Source organism: Macaca fascicularis, chromosome 5 (assembly GCF_037993035.2).
Source record: "Macaca fascicularis isolate 582-1 chromosome 5, T2T-MFA8v1.1".
NCBI lineage: Eukaryota > Metazoa > Chordata > Mammalia > Primates > Cercopithecidae > Macaca > Macaca fascicularis.
In genome coordinates, this window is record NC_088379.1 from 98,835,523 (window position 1) to 98,852,708 (window position 17,186).

General features: G+C 35.5%; 1 protein-coding gene across 3 annotated transcripts in view; it reads left to right on the top strand.

The window, feature by feature from the left end:
- Positions 1-17,186, top strand: part of GRID2 (glutamate ionotropic receptor delta type subunit 2) — a 1,557,400-nt gene that overhangs the window by 957,682 nt on the left and 582,532 nt on the right. For all 3 annotated transcript variants that reach the window (XM_005555440.4, XM_045393369.2, XM_005555439.5), the window contains exons 7-8: positions 1,856-2,017; positions 15,983-16,102. In XM_005555440.4, coding sequence (XP_005555497.1) covers positions 1,856-2,017; positions 15,983-16,102 — 282 coding nt within the window. The remainder of the gene's footprint in view (positions 1-1,855; positions 2,018-15,982; positions 16,103-17,186) is intronic.

The window sequence follows — 17,186 nt, forward strand, 5'->3', positions numbered from 1 at the left end:
AGGAATTTATTTTTTGTGGAAAAGGTAGATTTTAAAAAAGATTTAGTATTCTGATATGTTTCAAAGGCTTATGCACTGTGTGTTCCAGTAGATAAAAAGAGGTGGTCTTTGAACTAAATATTGAGAAATGTTAACTAGTTGGAGAAAGGTGAGGAGATAGCAAGGGATGCTTCCCCAACAATCTTAAATACATGTTCACCAAAGGGAAGAGTAAAATAAAGCTAGAGAAGGAAGAGGAAGTAAGTTTCAGGCAGTAGAACCAGGAGAGGTTAGGAAAGGGCAGACGGTTGTGTGTTATTTTGATTTCCCTGGATGTGTGTCCTTCATGTAATTTATATATTTTCCTGTTGGGTCTTTACTGCCTAATTCCAACCTGGATGTTGATTCATGGACTAGATTTAGCTGTATAGCAGATTTCAGCCATTCTTTTGTAGTCTATCTAGTAATTATTGGGCAATATGGGGAGTGGCTGGGATGGGGAGTGAAAATAGTCAGTCCTAATATGTCCTTATGAAAGACAAACTTGCATTGCACGTAATGCATTGAGTGTTCAATGTCTCTTCAAAAAAGTCCTGTAAGTATTATATATATAAAATGATACTTCACAAACACAAATGATTGAAGATTTACATGGTATGTAAAAGAAAACTCACAAGGCACTGTTAGGAATTTCTTGTTAAAAGCTCTGAATAGCATCAGATTCTAATTATCTCAATAGCCAGAGCTTAGTACCATCCTGTGATGTGGGTAGACTACTTTAAAAATTTCCTCCATGACTAAATATACCCCGAGGACAATCCATATACTCTCCCGTGTGTTTTTAGGAAAAACCGCGATAACAATATCCTTCTAAAAATCTGAAAAACACAAATGCTTTAAGATGGAATTAATTTTCATCACTACATTGATTCCTCATTTTTTAAATTTTATATTGAGTTTTTCCTTCAGAGGAAATATAACATTAAGCAGCTTTTATTGACCAAGGATTCCTTTTGGTATTACGTTTTCTGAATAATTTTTAACTTCTTCGAAAAATAAGCAGCTTTGATAATTAATCGACAGTATAAATAGTATCTCTGGCAAAAGTTAATTGTAAGAATGCAGTTAACCTTAGCAAAAAAAAAAAAAGGCTATAATTTATTTTTCAATCTATGTAGAAAGAAGCTAATAACATGGTTGCCTTAGAAGAAGCAAGTGTTAATGTAAACACACATTCACAAACAGTTAATAGTTTATGATATTTGTGAAATCAATGAATTGTAATGCATGTGTATACCTGTATAATTTTGTATAGATCCTTGATCACAATAATATTTATAAATGGTCCTGTTCTTTCATTATTTCCTTACAGAGTCTCCATATACACAAACATACACACAGTTGACTGCTTCCTTTTTATGTACCTATGACACTCATATATGAGATCAAGTTGATATTTTTCCATCTGAATAACTAGAATGCAAAACCTTAACATATTCAGAAAATGTATTATTCAGTTTGTCCTTCCAATCTTAAACCCTTAGATTCTTACCTTCTCAGAGAGAAATAAGGGCCAATGATTTTCTCAGGTCTAACACTAACAGCCTTATCTCTGTCAAAATTTCTTTCTTTCTTTTTTTAATCTTCTCTTTCACACCAAAATAAGCTGAAAAAGCAATTGAGGCATACAATCAGACAAGACTTCATTCTCAACGACAAAATTGCCCAGGAAATGACAAAAGAAACCTTCTGCTTAATAACTCAGTAAACCAGCCATCTATGACATGAACAGAAGCAGCTGAGACAATTATTTTTTTCCTTATTCTTGATGACTGGTGTCAATGATTCTAATGATCACTTTCTAATGTCTTTTCAGATTTCCAACCTTTACATATATGACACGGTGCTTCTGCTTGCTAATGCCTTTCATAAGAAGCTGGAAGACCGAAAGTGGCACAGCATGGCAAGTCTGTCATGTATCAGAAAGAACTCAAAGCCATGGCAGGGTGGGCGCTCCATGTTGGAGACCATCAAGAAGGTAACTTCTTAATTTTCATGTAAAAAGGATAGGGTAAATAATTATTTGATATATTTTAGAAAAAGGGTTTCCTCTCTAATATTTCTGCCAATTCAAAGCACAAAACAGTGTAATGGGGAAATAAAATATTGAAAAAGGAAAAAGGTGAGAAAGTCATCAACATATAAAAAGGGGAGGCTTCCTTATTTATTCATAAGGGAATTTTATGCGAGTAAAAAATGTGTGGTTGAGATATACTGACTTGACTGTCACTAGCATTAGAGATACTGAAATTATTTTGGTGCCTGTCACGAAGTACAAAAGGCTTTTAAAAAACATACATCATCCACTAAAAAAAAAAAAAAAAAAACAAAAAACAGTAGACTCAATTAGCACTTTTCCAGTTAGATAATATACATGGTAAGAGATTGAACGTGATGGTCTTTAATTTATCTCATGATAAGGATAGGATTCATAAGTAGATAACATGTTGCAGCATTTGTGAACTATTTGGGGTAACTGATTGCATTATTCTTCTTCACTGTCAATGTGTTGCTTCTCCCAGCTGTGAATCTGTTTGGCTTAGCTACCTGTTCCATTCCCAGAAGGCAGTTTATGTTGTTTAGCTCCTCTCAGTGGTGTAAGCATTCTGTAGTTTATTAGACTCTTTGTCATGTCATCCTTCCTGACATTTTCCATTTGTCTTGCACAGCCTCTTGGATTTAAAATGAAATGATTAATAAAACAAACAAATTCTCCCATACCCTTTACACAAAGGAGACAGACATTTGGAAGCTTATGTTTTTTATTTTATCCATCCTTTTTCTTCGCATGTATTTTCCTTTCTTCCCGGAAAACAAAAGAAAAATAGCTAGTCAAATGAAATATAAATGACCTTAAAAAGTCGGAGTAAAATATAAAAAAATAATATTAGAAGTAAGCTAGGAGTACAAAAACTAGAAGTAGAGGAAATAAATATTTTAAATAGAGAAGAGCCTGAATCTTTCTATTGGTATTTGTATCAGTCCCTTTTCTGCTGTTCTAACTGTTTACCACAAATTGGGAAATGTATAAAAAACAGAAGTTTTTTCCACATGGTTCTCAAGACTGGGAAGTCCAAGACTGTGGCACCCACATCTGGAGAGGGTCATCTCATGGCAGAAGGGCATCACATGGTGAGCAGCTGCACAAGATAGAGCGAAAAGGGGGGCAAGACTTCCTGGATAACTAATCCACTCCCATTATTGGACATTAATCTATTCATGAGGTGGCATCCTCATAACCTAATCACCTCAATGTCCCTATCCTTAATACCATAACAGTAGCAAATAAGTTTCAATGTGAGTTTAGGAGGGGACACTAAAATCATAGTACTCCATCCCTGGACCCCCAAAACTCATATCCTTCTTACATATAAAATATATTCATTCTATCCCTATAGTTCCAAAAGTTTTAACTTGTTTCAGCATTAACTCAAAAGTCCAAATTTCAAAGTCTCATTTAAATCAGATATGGGTGAGACTCACATGATTCATCATGACGCAAATTTCTTCCAGCTGTGAAACTATGAATTCAAAACTGATTATCTACTTCCAAAATGCAGTGGTGGGACAGTCATAGGATAGACATTTCTATTCCAAAACAGAGAAATAGGCAAGAAAAGAACGATAACTGGTCCTAAGTAAGTCTAAAACTCAACACAAAAAATAACATTAAGTCATAAAGCCGAGAAACAATATCCTTTTATTCCATGTCCTAATTTCTGGATCCACTAGAACAGGGATTGGGCCTGCAAGGCCTCAGGCAACCCTGTTCCCAGGGCTTTGATGAACTCAGCTTCTGTAGCTCTCACAGGTTGGAGTGACACACTGTTTTAGTCCTACAGTTCTGTGGTCTTAGGGATGGTCCCACTTCCATGGCTCCAGTAGTCATTGCCCTAATGGAAACTCTTTGTGGCAAGTCCAACCCCACATTTTTACTCAACATTGTCTTAGTAGAGGCTCTCTGTGGTGGTTTCACTTTGGAGACAAGTCTCTGCCTAGGTCTTCATGCTTTTTGCGACATCCTTGGAAATCTTGGTGCAGGAACCCATAGCCACAGTTCTCACACTCTGTATGCCTGAAGGTATAACACCATATTGATGCTGCCACAGCTTACCATTTGCACTCTACAGAATGACAGCCCAAGCTTCACCTGAGACCACTTGAGCCATAACTGGTGCAACTGAAGAATGTTACACTGGAATGTGGGGAGAAGAGTTGCTAGGTGACCCTGGACAGGGAACCTATGATGAGTGCCTTGGGCATATCCCCTGAAATCATTTTGCCTTCCTAGAGCCTGTGAGGGCAGCAGCAGCTTCAGAGATTTTTGAAATTCCTTTTAAATTCCTTTTAAATCTTTCTCCTATTGTCCTGATAAATAGCACATCGCTCCTTTGTAGCCATATTAATATCTTTAGCAAACACTACTTGACTGCACCCTTGGCATTCTCTCCTGAGAGTCTTGCTTTGTCGCCCAGGCTGGAGTGCAGTGGTGTGATCTTGGCTCATTGAAGCCTCCGCCTGCTGAGTTCAGGCAATTCTCCTGCCCCAGCCTCCTGAGTAGCTGGGAATACAGCCACGTGCCACCACACCTGGCTAATTTGTTTTGTATTTTCAGTAGAAACAGGGTTTCACTATGTTGGCCAGACTGGTCTCGATCTCCTGACCTCATGATCTGCCTGCCTTGGCCTCACAAAGTGCTGGAATTACAGGTGTGAGCCACCGCACCTAGCCCTGAACATACGTTTTCACTCTTTACATAGCCAGCCTGTAAGTTTTTCAAATGTTTTGTCTGCTTCTCTCTTAAATATAAAATCTATCTTTAAGTCATTTCTTTCTCTCAGATCTTACTACATACAGGTAAAAGTAACCAGGCAGAAGCCTGAATACACTGCTGTTTAGAAATTTCTTCAACCAGATACTCTACTTTATTGCCCCTAAGTTCTGCATTCTACAAAGTCTTAGAATATGGCCACAATTCAGCCAGGGTGTTTGTTACGTTGCAGCAAGGATGGCTTTCAATCCAGTTTCCAATACCCTGTTCCTCATTTTTGTCTGAGACCTCATCAGAATATCCTTTACTCTCCAGATTTTTATGAGTATTCTGGTCACAACAAATTAAATAAACTCTTAAGAAGATTCAGACTTTCTCTACAGCTCTCTCTTCCAAGCCCTCACTAGAATTGCCCTTAAAGCTCTACTCAGAGCAGTACAATTTTTTTTTTTTTTTTTTTTTTTTTTTTTTTTTTTTTTTTTTGAGACGGAGTCTCGCTCTGTCGCCCAGCCCAGGCTGGAGTGCAGTGGCGCGATCTCGGCTCACTGCAAGCTCCGCCTCCCGGGTTCACGCCATTCTCCTGCCTCAGCCTCCCGAGTAGCTGGGACTACAGGCGCCCGCCACCTCGCCGGGCTAGTTTTTTGTATTTTTAGTAGAGGCGGGGTTTCACCGTGATCTCGATCTCCTGACCTTGTGATCCGCCCGCCTCGGCCTCCCAAAGTGCTGGGATTACAGGCGTGAGCCACCACGCCCGGCCCAGAGCAGTACAATTTTTTATTCCTAGTCCGATCCTTCAAATTCTTCAAGCCCCTACCTTTATGCAGTTCCAAAGTCACTTCCACATATTCAAGTATGTATTATAGCCACAGCTCCACTGATTGGTACCAGTTTTCTCTCTTGATTTGTTTCTGCTGCTAGAATACGATAGACTTTGTAATTTATTAAGAACAGAAATTTATTTGGCACACAGTTCTGGAACTGGGACATCCAAGGGCTCGGGGCTGGCATCTGATAAGGGTTATCCTAGGTGAAAGGACACCACTTGGCAAGCAAGTGCATGAGACAGAGACAAAAAGGGGACCAAACTCTTGTGACAATTAACCCACTACTGCAATAACAGCATTATTCCATTCATGAAGGCAGAACTCTCATGACCTCAATCATCTCTTAAAGTTTCTACTTCTTAATACCATTACAATGGCAATTACATTTCAAGATGAGTTTTGGTGGGGATTTCAAACCATCGTAATGTTGTGTCTTCTTTGCCAAGGAAAATTTTAATGAGAATTTTGGCTGTTATCAACAAAAGTACTTGAGAATTAAATGTATTGAATATATTGGCAGAGAAAGACTTTTCAACTGAAAAATGAATAAGTCTAATCTAGCTTCAAGCTGTTGCCAAAATCTTCCAGCCTTATCTATGTAGAGAGCTGACAGGTATAAATCCAAGGGAGGTTATTGAACATGATTCTAATCCTGCCAATTTATTAATTCATGGTTTGGCTAGGATGTAGGAACCTGAATATATTTATTCTTCTGAAGCTTTCATACAAAGACAAAATAATAGATTAAGAGGTTTCTTAGGAAACACTTATTTAGTGAGAGGATCAGGAGGAAGGAAAGAGAGACACCATAATATGTCAGTATTTCTCATGTGGAAATTTAATATATAAGATACTACTATTAGAAAATTTATAACCCAAACAATTATTTAATACAATAATTACGAAATTTTATTTTGTGGGACTATGTGTACATTTGTCCCTCTCAGCTTCTGCCCCAGTGTCATGTTTTAAAGAAATGTATCGGCCGGGCGCGGTGGCTCAAGCCTGTAATCCTAGCACTTTGGGAGGCCGAGATGGGTGGATCACGAGGTCAGGAGATCGAGACCATCCTGGCTAACACGGTGAAACCCCGTCTCTACTAAAAATACAAAAAACTAGCCGGGCGAGGTGGCGGGCGCCTGTAGTCCCAGCTACTCGGGAGGCTGAGGCAGGAGAATGGCGTAAACCCAGGAGGCGGAGCTTGCAGTGAGCTGAAATCCGGCCACTGCACTCCAGCCCGGGCGATACAGCGAGACTCCATCTCAAAAAAAAAAAAAAAAAAGAAATGTATCCATTCTTTGTGTCAAGAAACTCAGTTGGAATAATATACATGATTACAAGTGTTCAATGTTATATTTTTGTCTCATATTTCAAACTGACCTTAAAATTGATTTTTTTAAATTATATTACTTTCTGCATCATATGTGTAGTTTTGGTCACCTGTTTAGATGTCAGTGTTGATGATACTCCACACATCAAGTGAGAAAGAAAGTTCATTATTCACATAGAGACTCCCAGGAAGAGCAGAATGGCCCCAACCAGATTCAGGCTGGCTTGGGCAAAACAGAGGGAATTGCCTGGGCCTTTTTGGTGACTAGAGATTAGGGCTGGGAAAAGATTTCCACTCATGTGGGCTGGAGATTTGAGAAGGTCAAGTTTCCCACAGGTGTCAAATAAGTAGGTGCAGGAAGGCCTGTCTTAATAAGACTGTACAGATGTGGGGTCAAAGAAAGGGAGGATAAGGCTTAAAAAGAAGTCAGTAGCCAGCAACACAAATGAGGTCAGGCTCCTTATTACAATGGGAATATTCTAGTGATAAAAATTTTAATTACATTCAAGTAAATACAAAATGCCTATATTAAGGGCATGCTACATACACATTACATACAATTTGTGCTGCTACACAAATTGCAATCAAGAAGAGAACAAGTTCCTATCCCTAATTTATATTCTTATTATGGGGAATGAAACAAAAGAATTAAAAATAATGTCATTGACATAGCAGTATAAATGTCTAGTAATGGACAAGGTTGCTGTTTCTCAGGTACTCTTGTGTACCTGAGCTTTATAATTTATTGTATGAATTGGTAGAATAAGTGCCTCCTCATTTTTATTCTTTTTTAAAATTAGCGGTTAATGCTTTCATGTTCATTTCTGCCAAATATTATCAGCAGCCCTGTGCCATTGTTATTTACATGGATGTTGTATAATATTTTTGAAGGAATTATAGTTTTAAAAATATTGAGTCTTTCCATCTATAACACGGCATCTATCCATATAGTCAGCTTTTTGTAAACCTGATTAAAGATTTATAGTATTCTTCACACATATTTTCATTGTAATTGTTTCTAAAATTTTATAGGATGTGTGTGTGCATGCGTGTGTGTGTGTGCATGTGTGTGTGTGTGTGTGTGTGCATGCTATCATAAATGAGATATGTTCCATTAGATTTTCAAACTAGTTATTGTAGGTGTTAAAGGAAGATATTGATATTTCATATATTTTTTTGACTGACCTGATCAACTTTCCAAACTTAATTACTGGTTCTCTTGTGTTTTTTAAATACAGATTGATATCATTGTCAAATAAAATTAATCACTCCAATTCTAATACTGTATGTATTGACATAGACTTAAAAAGCAGCATGCAACAAGTATACTCTTAAACACACCAGGGGCATTATGTGAAAAGAGGATTTTTAAAAAATTTTGTAAAGAAAGCATTCTTCTATTTTTGTTTTACTATATTATGCACTTAAGTTCTTTTACATTTTTATTAGTGACTTATGCAGTTATAGCAAGTCACAATAAAGAGTAGCAAGTCACAATAAAGTTAATCTAACCTTTTTACTCCATGTTTAGGTATAGAAAACCGAGCTTCAGAAAAATTAAATGATGTACTAAGTGTTGCGTAGCTAACTAGCTTTAAATACCAGGTTTTTTTGGTTTCTAATTTGGTGTCTGTATACTTTGCCATTTACCATTTTTGTTGTTCATGGCAATCATTTTTGTTCACTCCTGTCAAAGTCACTTGGCTAAATGCACACCAAGAAATCACGGGAATAAACACCCTCGGTTAATATTAAATAAATCATATTTAAGTTTTAATATGGATTGTTTTTCAATTTTTAATTTATTATGAGAAGCTATATTGTTGTAGCCTCTCATGAAAACTGTATTTATATATTGGGAAAGAGTTTTCATGTTGTATAATTAAATTTGTTAGTGTTATGTAACCTAGAGCAAGCTTTCAAACTTTTTAAACTGTATAAATACAATCAATAAATTTCAGCTACTAAGGAAAAGAGTAGGAGAGGATTTCCACAGACTCCCACCACAATCAGTTCTTAGAACTACAATTTTAAAAACACTCCCCTGGGATATTTAGACGTCAATTTACCCAGTGCGGATCTACCTTCTTGGAATAGTGCCATGTCATTGCAACACAAGTAGCCTGTTTTTATTTACAGGAGTGTACTATATTTAAATAGAAATCATTTTTCATTTTTTTCTTAGTGTTAATATTTTTAATACTGAAACAATTTCCAAGAGGGCACTTCATTCATGTATTCATCACTCTTTTAACAGGTATTTATCGAATGTCTATACTGTAGAATGTTCTGTGCAAACTCAGTTATGGGATTATCCCCCACCAAAAAAAAAAAAAAAAAAAAAGAGGAAATCTAGAGGCCAGTAGTGAATATTGACTAACTATACAAAGAGCTACACTCTAAGGCCAGAAACAACAAAAGGACCCAAATGTGGTAAATATAGGATACTGTAGAATCTTAGAGGAGAGTGTAATATGCCGTGGTAACAAACTGAGATAGCTGCTTCACAGCCAAGAAAGACATCTGAGCCTCTGTTCAGGAATTGCCATGAACAGAAATTGCTACACCCTCTTTCTAGGGGCAGCATGAATCCAATGAACAGTCATTACAAAACTAGAAATGTCTAAGTTCCTTTCTTCAAGGGACAAGTCTGAAGGGTTATCTATAGACTGGTCCATTGGATGACTTAAACTGGTATTGTATTTGCATCAGGCTTTCATTTCTTTCTCTGTCTAGTCCCTCTTCCCTCACTCCATTGCAAGTGCTCTCTCAATAGCACTTCAAATAAACCTCCTGCATACAAGCAAATCTCCATCTCAGACCTGTTTCCTTGAGAACACAACTTAGAAAATAGATTAGAAATATTTGCATGGAACTGATAGCATCTTAATGGAAATTTGAAAACTAGCAGGCTTAGGATATAAAAAGCTATGGAAGGAGGATATTTCAGGTGGTAGAATGCTGTAGCTGACATATCTATTAGAATAAATCATTTGTACAATGACAAAAGTTGATTAATTTACCAGAGTGCAGAGAACACATAAAATTGTTTTGACTGGAAAGTGATTTAGGAAAAAAATTATTTTGTGGGTAAATGTAAGACACTAAATAATTTTTTGATAAATCAGACCTGAATGTTAGAAAGAACACCTTTACCTCTTTCATTTAAGTTTTTTAAAAACTAAGAAAAATCTTAGATTCAAAATTAAACATAATATCACTGACAATTTTCTGTGTATTCTATATTAGTAAGTGAACTAAAATTTAATAGATCCTTAAAGCAAGTTCTTTTGCATTGTCTTAATTGACCAATTTCTGTTAAAAGTTTTGTAATTATTTTTAATATGGAATGTGAGAAAATAGAAAATATCAGTTTATGCAATATTTCAAATATTTAAGTACCAGTACATTTTCTCATATTGATATATGTTGAGCCCAGCATATATCAATATGATATCTGATAGTTATCTTGATATATGTTGATACCTCACAGAGTATTTTTTGAACTGATAAAAGTACTGAAATTATACCAATTCTTACATGGTAATTTATTCATTCAACAAATATTTATTGAATACTACCATATGTTGTACTACAAGATCAGAGAATAAGGAAGGAAAATAGAAATATCAAAAATAATTACAAGCATGATTTGTTCTACAAAAGGGTAAATACCAACTGTTCTAGAAATATGTCATGGGAGGGCCTACGTAGGCCTGAGAGTGATAGATAAGTGGAAATGTTTAGGCTAAGAAAGGAAAATTAAGAGTATTCCAGGAAAGGGGAAGGAAGAATGTTTCACACAAATGAAATAGAATGTTTCCAGGCTTGTAGGAAAGAGAGCTTAACACACCGAAGCATCTGAAATAAGCCCAAGGCAGCCAGAATAGAGACAGAATAGAGACATGGTTTCTAATTAGCTAAAAGGGGAAAGACCACCAAGGGTTTCATAAATGATGTCGAAATTTCCAAACGTTATTCCTTTATTCAAGGAATAACATGACATTGAAGGTTTTTTTTTTTTTTTTTTAGATGGAGTCTCGCTCTGTCATCCAGGCTGGAGTGCAGTGGTGTGATCTCAGCTCACTGTAACCTCTGCCTCCTGGGTTCAAGTGATTCTCCTGCCTCAGCCTCTTGAGTAGCTGGGATTACAGACATGCACCACCACACCCGGCGAGTTTTCATATTTTTAGTAGAGACAGGGTTTCACTATGTTGGGCAGAGTGGTCTCAAACTCCTGACCTCAGGTGATCCACCTCTCTCAGCCTTCCGAAGTGCTGGAATTACAGGCGTAAGCCACCACATCCAGCCGACACTGAAGTATTTTAAACGGGGTGGTGATAAAATCAGATTATCCCATGCCTGCCAAGTAGAGAATTCTGCAAATGCCCTTGAACCAGACTGACTGCATGACAGAACACCAATGAAGAGGCTAATCCTCTTACTTAGAGAAGACCCGGTTAGGGTATGGGCCATGGGATGGATAGAAGTAGATATCCTTGAGGATATTTACAGGATTGAAATAAGGTTTGGTGATTTAACATGTGTGTGTGAGGAAGACAAAGATTAAAATAATGATTCCTAGGTTAATGGATGGGACAAAATGAGCTCTAATAAGTTGTCATGTTTGGTTTTGTGGGATTTTAAAAAGTCTGCATACTTAAAGAAATGGAGACGTTACTTTTTGTGTAAAGCATTATGTATCATTTAGAATTTAGAAATCTGAAGGAAAGAGAGAGAATTTAGGAAAACATAATCTGGTTTACCACAAACAGTATTGTCTTGAAATATAAGGTAGCCTTTTTACAAAAATGTGTGCAAATAAACTTTTTGTCATAGGGGATTTAAAAACTGTCATCCATGCTCTTGGAATAGACCTCTCGTCGATTCACCGAGATACACTCCAGCTTCAGGTCATTTTAATCATAAAGTAGGTAAAGTGGAACAGATTTAATTTAATTCAGTTCAACATGCACTTCTGGGCAATTCACTATGATATAATATGTTATATTGAACACACAGTTTACATAATTCAAAGGAAAAAAAATGAGACACAAGTTAAAGTTTTCAATTTGGGTTCCACAGTTAACTGGTTGACTAGGCCTAAGGATCCCCTAAAATGGAGGCAGCATGATGACAATGCTTGTAACTTCCTGTTTACTTCTCAGCCAGCTGTGAGTTTCTACTATGAATGACTATTTGAGTGTATATGTATATATGCAAATATATGTATATATACACACACATAATGTTACATGGCAACTCAAATTTTCCTAGATATTTCCCATAAATTAAGTTCTTTGTATTTTTTTTTTTTTGCATCTTGTATCTTAATTTCTATTTACCCATAAAAGTATTTCTTTGTTGGGTAGAAAATGTGGTATTTTTCTTGTTGGGAGTTTTTCTCTCTGAACCTGATGCTGATGAAACATGAAGGCATCAGGGCTCCCTACTGAGTCTGGCACCTCCCAGAGTGTTCACTGCCTTGCTGAGCCCATGCTTATATTAACAGATTATCCTTGGTTCCCACACACGTCTGCAGGTTACAAGGAACTTAGGAATAAGTATAAGGAAATTAGGCAAGTATGATAAATATTTGATGTCCCACGTGATCCTCCAAAAGTAATTCTTAAGTTCCTTTGTCATTTCCACTGTAGGAAAAGATCCTTCATCATAAACGGAATGACATAAAGTCTCAGTAATTTTTTTTTTTTACCTTTTCCCCAACCTTTCCTAGCCATAGGGAAATAATACATTTTGCCTTTTAGAAACTCATTGTCCAGTGGTAAATTATTCCCAACCTCTGATTCTCCTCTTTTAATTTTTCTACTCTTTGCCCTCGATATTTGATGTCCGCTGGTTTTTATATATCAAGTGGATGGATGAAATTAAAACAAATTTTATTTCATATTTTTAAAAAGGTTTACTCTGGCAGCAATTTTTACTGCCAATTTAAAGGACATTTAGAAATTATTTGTATGTGTTATTCATACTATCAATGTCCCATTAGCTTATATTGTTGAAAATCTGCTGCATCACCGAGAGATTAAAAAAATACAACCATGCATGCACAAAAATAATGACCATTCATTACCCCTTGACCAGCACACATTTTCACCAAGGCTCTGTTTTCAAGGTTAATTTGAGGATAGATGGAAAAAAGCTTTAAAGCGCTGGAATTTTCTATGGCAATCAAAAATCAGAGAGGTTAAGTCTGGGTGATATAACAATAGGTTTTAGTTAAAAGGTTTACTTGCTTGAAATACTGACCTCTCAGTCATCCCTGACATCTTCATGAGGGAAGGTTTCATTGATTTTACATGCCAACAGCTCATTAGGAATATAGCATAAGGAAAACAAATTACAAAGTCAAAAAGTTGAGCAAGGTAAGTAAATGCTGTAGCAAACTCAATGCAAGTTCCCCACTTTATTGTTTTCTGTACCTTTTTCAAGTAACCAAGTCATTCAGTGGAAGATAAAGTAAAGGATGAAGGCATGACCTGGAGTGGCCACGTGGGTATTGATTGAGAACAATAACATGACACCAGATTAGTGTAGTGCTCAAATGTGTAAACATTTTAGGGTTATGGTAGTTTTTATGTAGCAATCATATTGATATATGATATATTTTTCCTAGAAATAAGCTACTAAAACAGAAATTTAAGATTCTGATATAATTAGAAGATATTATTCAGGTAGATGTATGGTTATAGATAAGAAAAACTTTTATAAAATATTCTGAATACAAGTAGAACTTATTTGTAATAATATAAGCTATACTTGTCAATCAAATTCCTACAGTATTTGTCATTTGGAGATACTAATGATAATAAGATGCACTGCACTTCAGTCTTTAAAATATAATTGGATATTTTGAGATATTAATAGTGAGCGCAGACTGGAATAGATTGGCAAAAATCAGATATATTGCCCTTATCAAAAATACAGGCAAGCAAAGGGTGCAAAGCAGAAAAAGTAGGAGATATTCTGCATGGCTCCCCAGGTTCTTTCTTCCCACACTGGAAATGCTGATTCTGTCTCCAAGGAGGGTTTCATAGGTTTACTTCTCACCACAGGGAGGATTTACATTATGAAACATTTCCATTTTTACCCTAAAAAACGTAAAGCTTCAGGACATTTTCTGAGGAGCCACAAACCGTTAATCCATAGATCTTGGGTTTATTTACTACAGTATTTCTTTAGCCTGGGATATCCTGCTAAGGGATTTCCCACGTAGTAAATATTACTAGTCTATTTACCTGGAGTTCCAGTTGTCAGGGAAATTAGACCCAACCTTCACCCTCAGTTGCTGCCCTGTCCACACACCAGGGAAAGGAATGAATACATTCTAGACCAGCTGCTTTAACTTTTTTCTCCCCAAGCTAACCAATGAAATGTAACTGAGTTGACATTTGCAACAATATTTTCCAAAGCCATCTAAATATTTAAGCATATAATACTTTTTGGCAAACCCAGTGAATTTTCATTAAAAAACAAGATTATGCCAACTTGTGAACTAAAAATCCTTCAGAAATAAAGAATTAAGTAACAGTGGAAGTAATGATGATAATAATAATAGTATTTAAGCTCTCACCACATGTCAAGAACTTTTCAGTATTCTGTACATGAATTATAAGAATTAGAATAATCTTCTAATGTAGGCACTGTTATTTTCCCATTTAACAGATCTAGTAATTGAGGCATAAATGAAATGGCTTAGCCTGGTTTACACAGCTAGTAGGTCCTGAAGCCATTCGTGAAACCCAGGAAGTGTGACCTATCTTCTTGACTGCTAAATCGTATATGAAAAGAGTATTGACATATCAAATGCACTAGGATTTTTATTAATAAAACCAGATAATAGTTTGGCTGATTAGGGAATAATAGTGAAGAATTAATTTTGTTGATTATTACTGTTATAAAAATACAATAGATTAAATATTAAAATTAGTGATTCAAGTAGGAAAACATCAATCAAAAATAGGTTATTGAATTCATCATGAACTTTGCATCAGGTGATTGGGCTACAAGGCACAGATGGAGTAGAAGGAAAAGCAAGCAGCATAATATTAATACCAGACGGAAAAGTCTGGAAACAGAGTTGCAGGTTATGTCAAGTGAGATATATTTAAATACCAACATCTTAGAGGTGATAATTAAAACAATTTACAAAACTGAGATCATTTGTTTTCTAAATAAATGTCATTACCAGGCCAAAACTTTAAGTTAGACATATTTTAGCATTGAAGTGACTGGGAGTGTGATTTTCATTGGTAAAATCCTAAATAATATGAAGGCTGATAAACTAAACTGAGAAAAGAATGATAAACAAGAAAGAGAGAAGTATGACCTACATTGCCATCTGTTGGATAAATGAACATCTGTCATGTTGAATGAAAGATGAAGCTTGGAATTCCCAGTGAATCTCAACAGCCAGCACTACCCGTTAAGAGCAAAAACAGATTTCAAGCCTAATTTAGCTTTCTTTTATTTTTGATTTGGAAAATATATTTAAAGAAGGTGCAAAATAATAAGCCTCTAATAATCTAGAAACCATGGATTTTAAGATCCCCAGGTATAATTTTAGATCAAATTTGAATGGAATTGTGCTAGAACAAAGAAGATTGTTGATATCTATCTTAAATAGATTTTATGCACTATGGAAACATCTTGTTTTCTGACTAATGGATCCATTCAAGTCACAAGGTATGGTGGCAAAAACTTGAGCCTGAAATTTAGTCTGAGCTCTAACATGGTTTCATTTTGAGAAGTCAGTTGACTTTTGGGGTCTAAATTTCTGTTTTTATGAAAAATAGATGAGGTTGGATTAAGGAATTTCCAAAGTTAGTTCAACTATACTCCTGTTTATGCTGTGTACCTATTTTAAAAAGCGGTCTGTTAAAACTGCATACTTTAAGTATTATTTCATAGATAGAAGTAGAGTTCCTAGAACTTCCTTTTATGTTTATTTATTTTTTTTACTTCTGAAATTTTACATCAGTATCTTCTCTCCTTTAGGGTGGAGTTAGTGGGTTGACTGGAGAGCTAGAATTTGGAGAAAATGGAGGCAATCCCAATGTCCATTTTGAAATCCTTGGAACCAACTATGGAGAAGAGCTTGGCAGAGGTGTTCGCAAAGTAAGATAAGACATGCTGATTAATATGCTTTTTCCTGTACTATGGTTTTGCTTGATTGTTTTCCATGCAATACGATCACAGTACCCATTAAAGTCAATATTGTAGTTTGAAAGAGAAAGCAGGGTTGGGGGGAAATTAGGCATTGAAATGACTTTAAATATTTATTTACCAGAAGTATTAAGCAAGAAATTCAATTTCTGACTTAGAATAATGTAAAGGAAAAAAAGTAATCTGAATCTTGTCTAGGGAAATAGCATCATCTTTCATTTGTTATAATAGTAATTTTTATAAAATAGTAAATTTAATATTTATACAATTTGTAGCTGCTTGATTTTTAACTTGCAACATGTATAAAATGAGAATAAGAACTTGGATAAATTTCATATAGTAAGACAGAAAGTCTACTGCAAGATGTGACATTACAGTATCTTACCTTCTGTGTGTGTCATGTAATATGAAGAAAATAGTTTGCAGAAAATGAACTCTCGTTGTATGCTACTTATCACATGTAAGAAGAAGCTGAGTGCCAATAGTGGTGTTTCATGAAATACTGGAATGATAACTTTCTCAAGGAGAAATACAAACGCCCTTATATAAATGATGTTTTTATACACACACACACACACACACACACATATGTGTCTCATGTATATGATTTGGATTTCCTGTATATATATATAGCAAATATGCATATATATTTATATATATAGCAAATATGCATATATATTTATATATAGCAAATATGCATATATATTTTTATATATAGCAAATATGCATATATATTTATATATATAGCAAATATATATACAGCAAATCCAAATCATATATATATATACACACACATGCACACAAACATATATATACACACATATATATGTGTATATATACACACATATATTTGGTAGGGAAATATATCAAATCATATATATATATTTGGTAAGGAAAAGCCTAACATAATTGAGTGTATATGCAGAGCTGGTAACCGTAAATTTCTAACTGTCTAAAGTTGACTACATTAAGGGTAAGAGGTTCTTCAGTAGGTATTTAATGCTGAGATGTAAGATGCAAAACAACCTAGACAGAA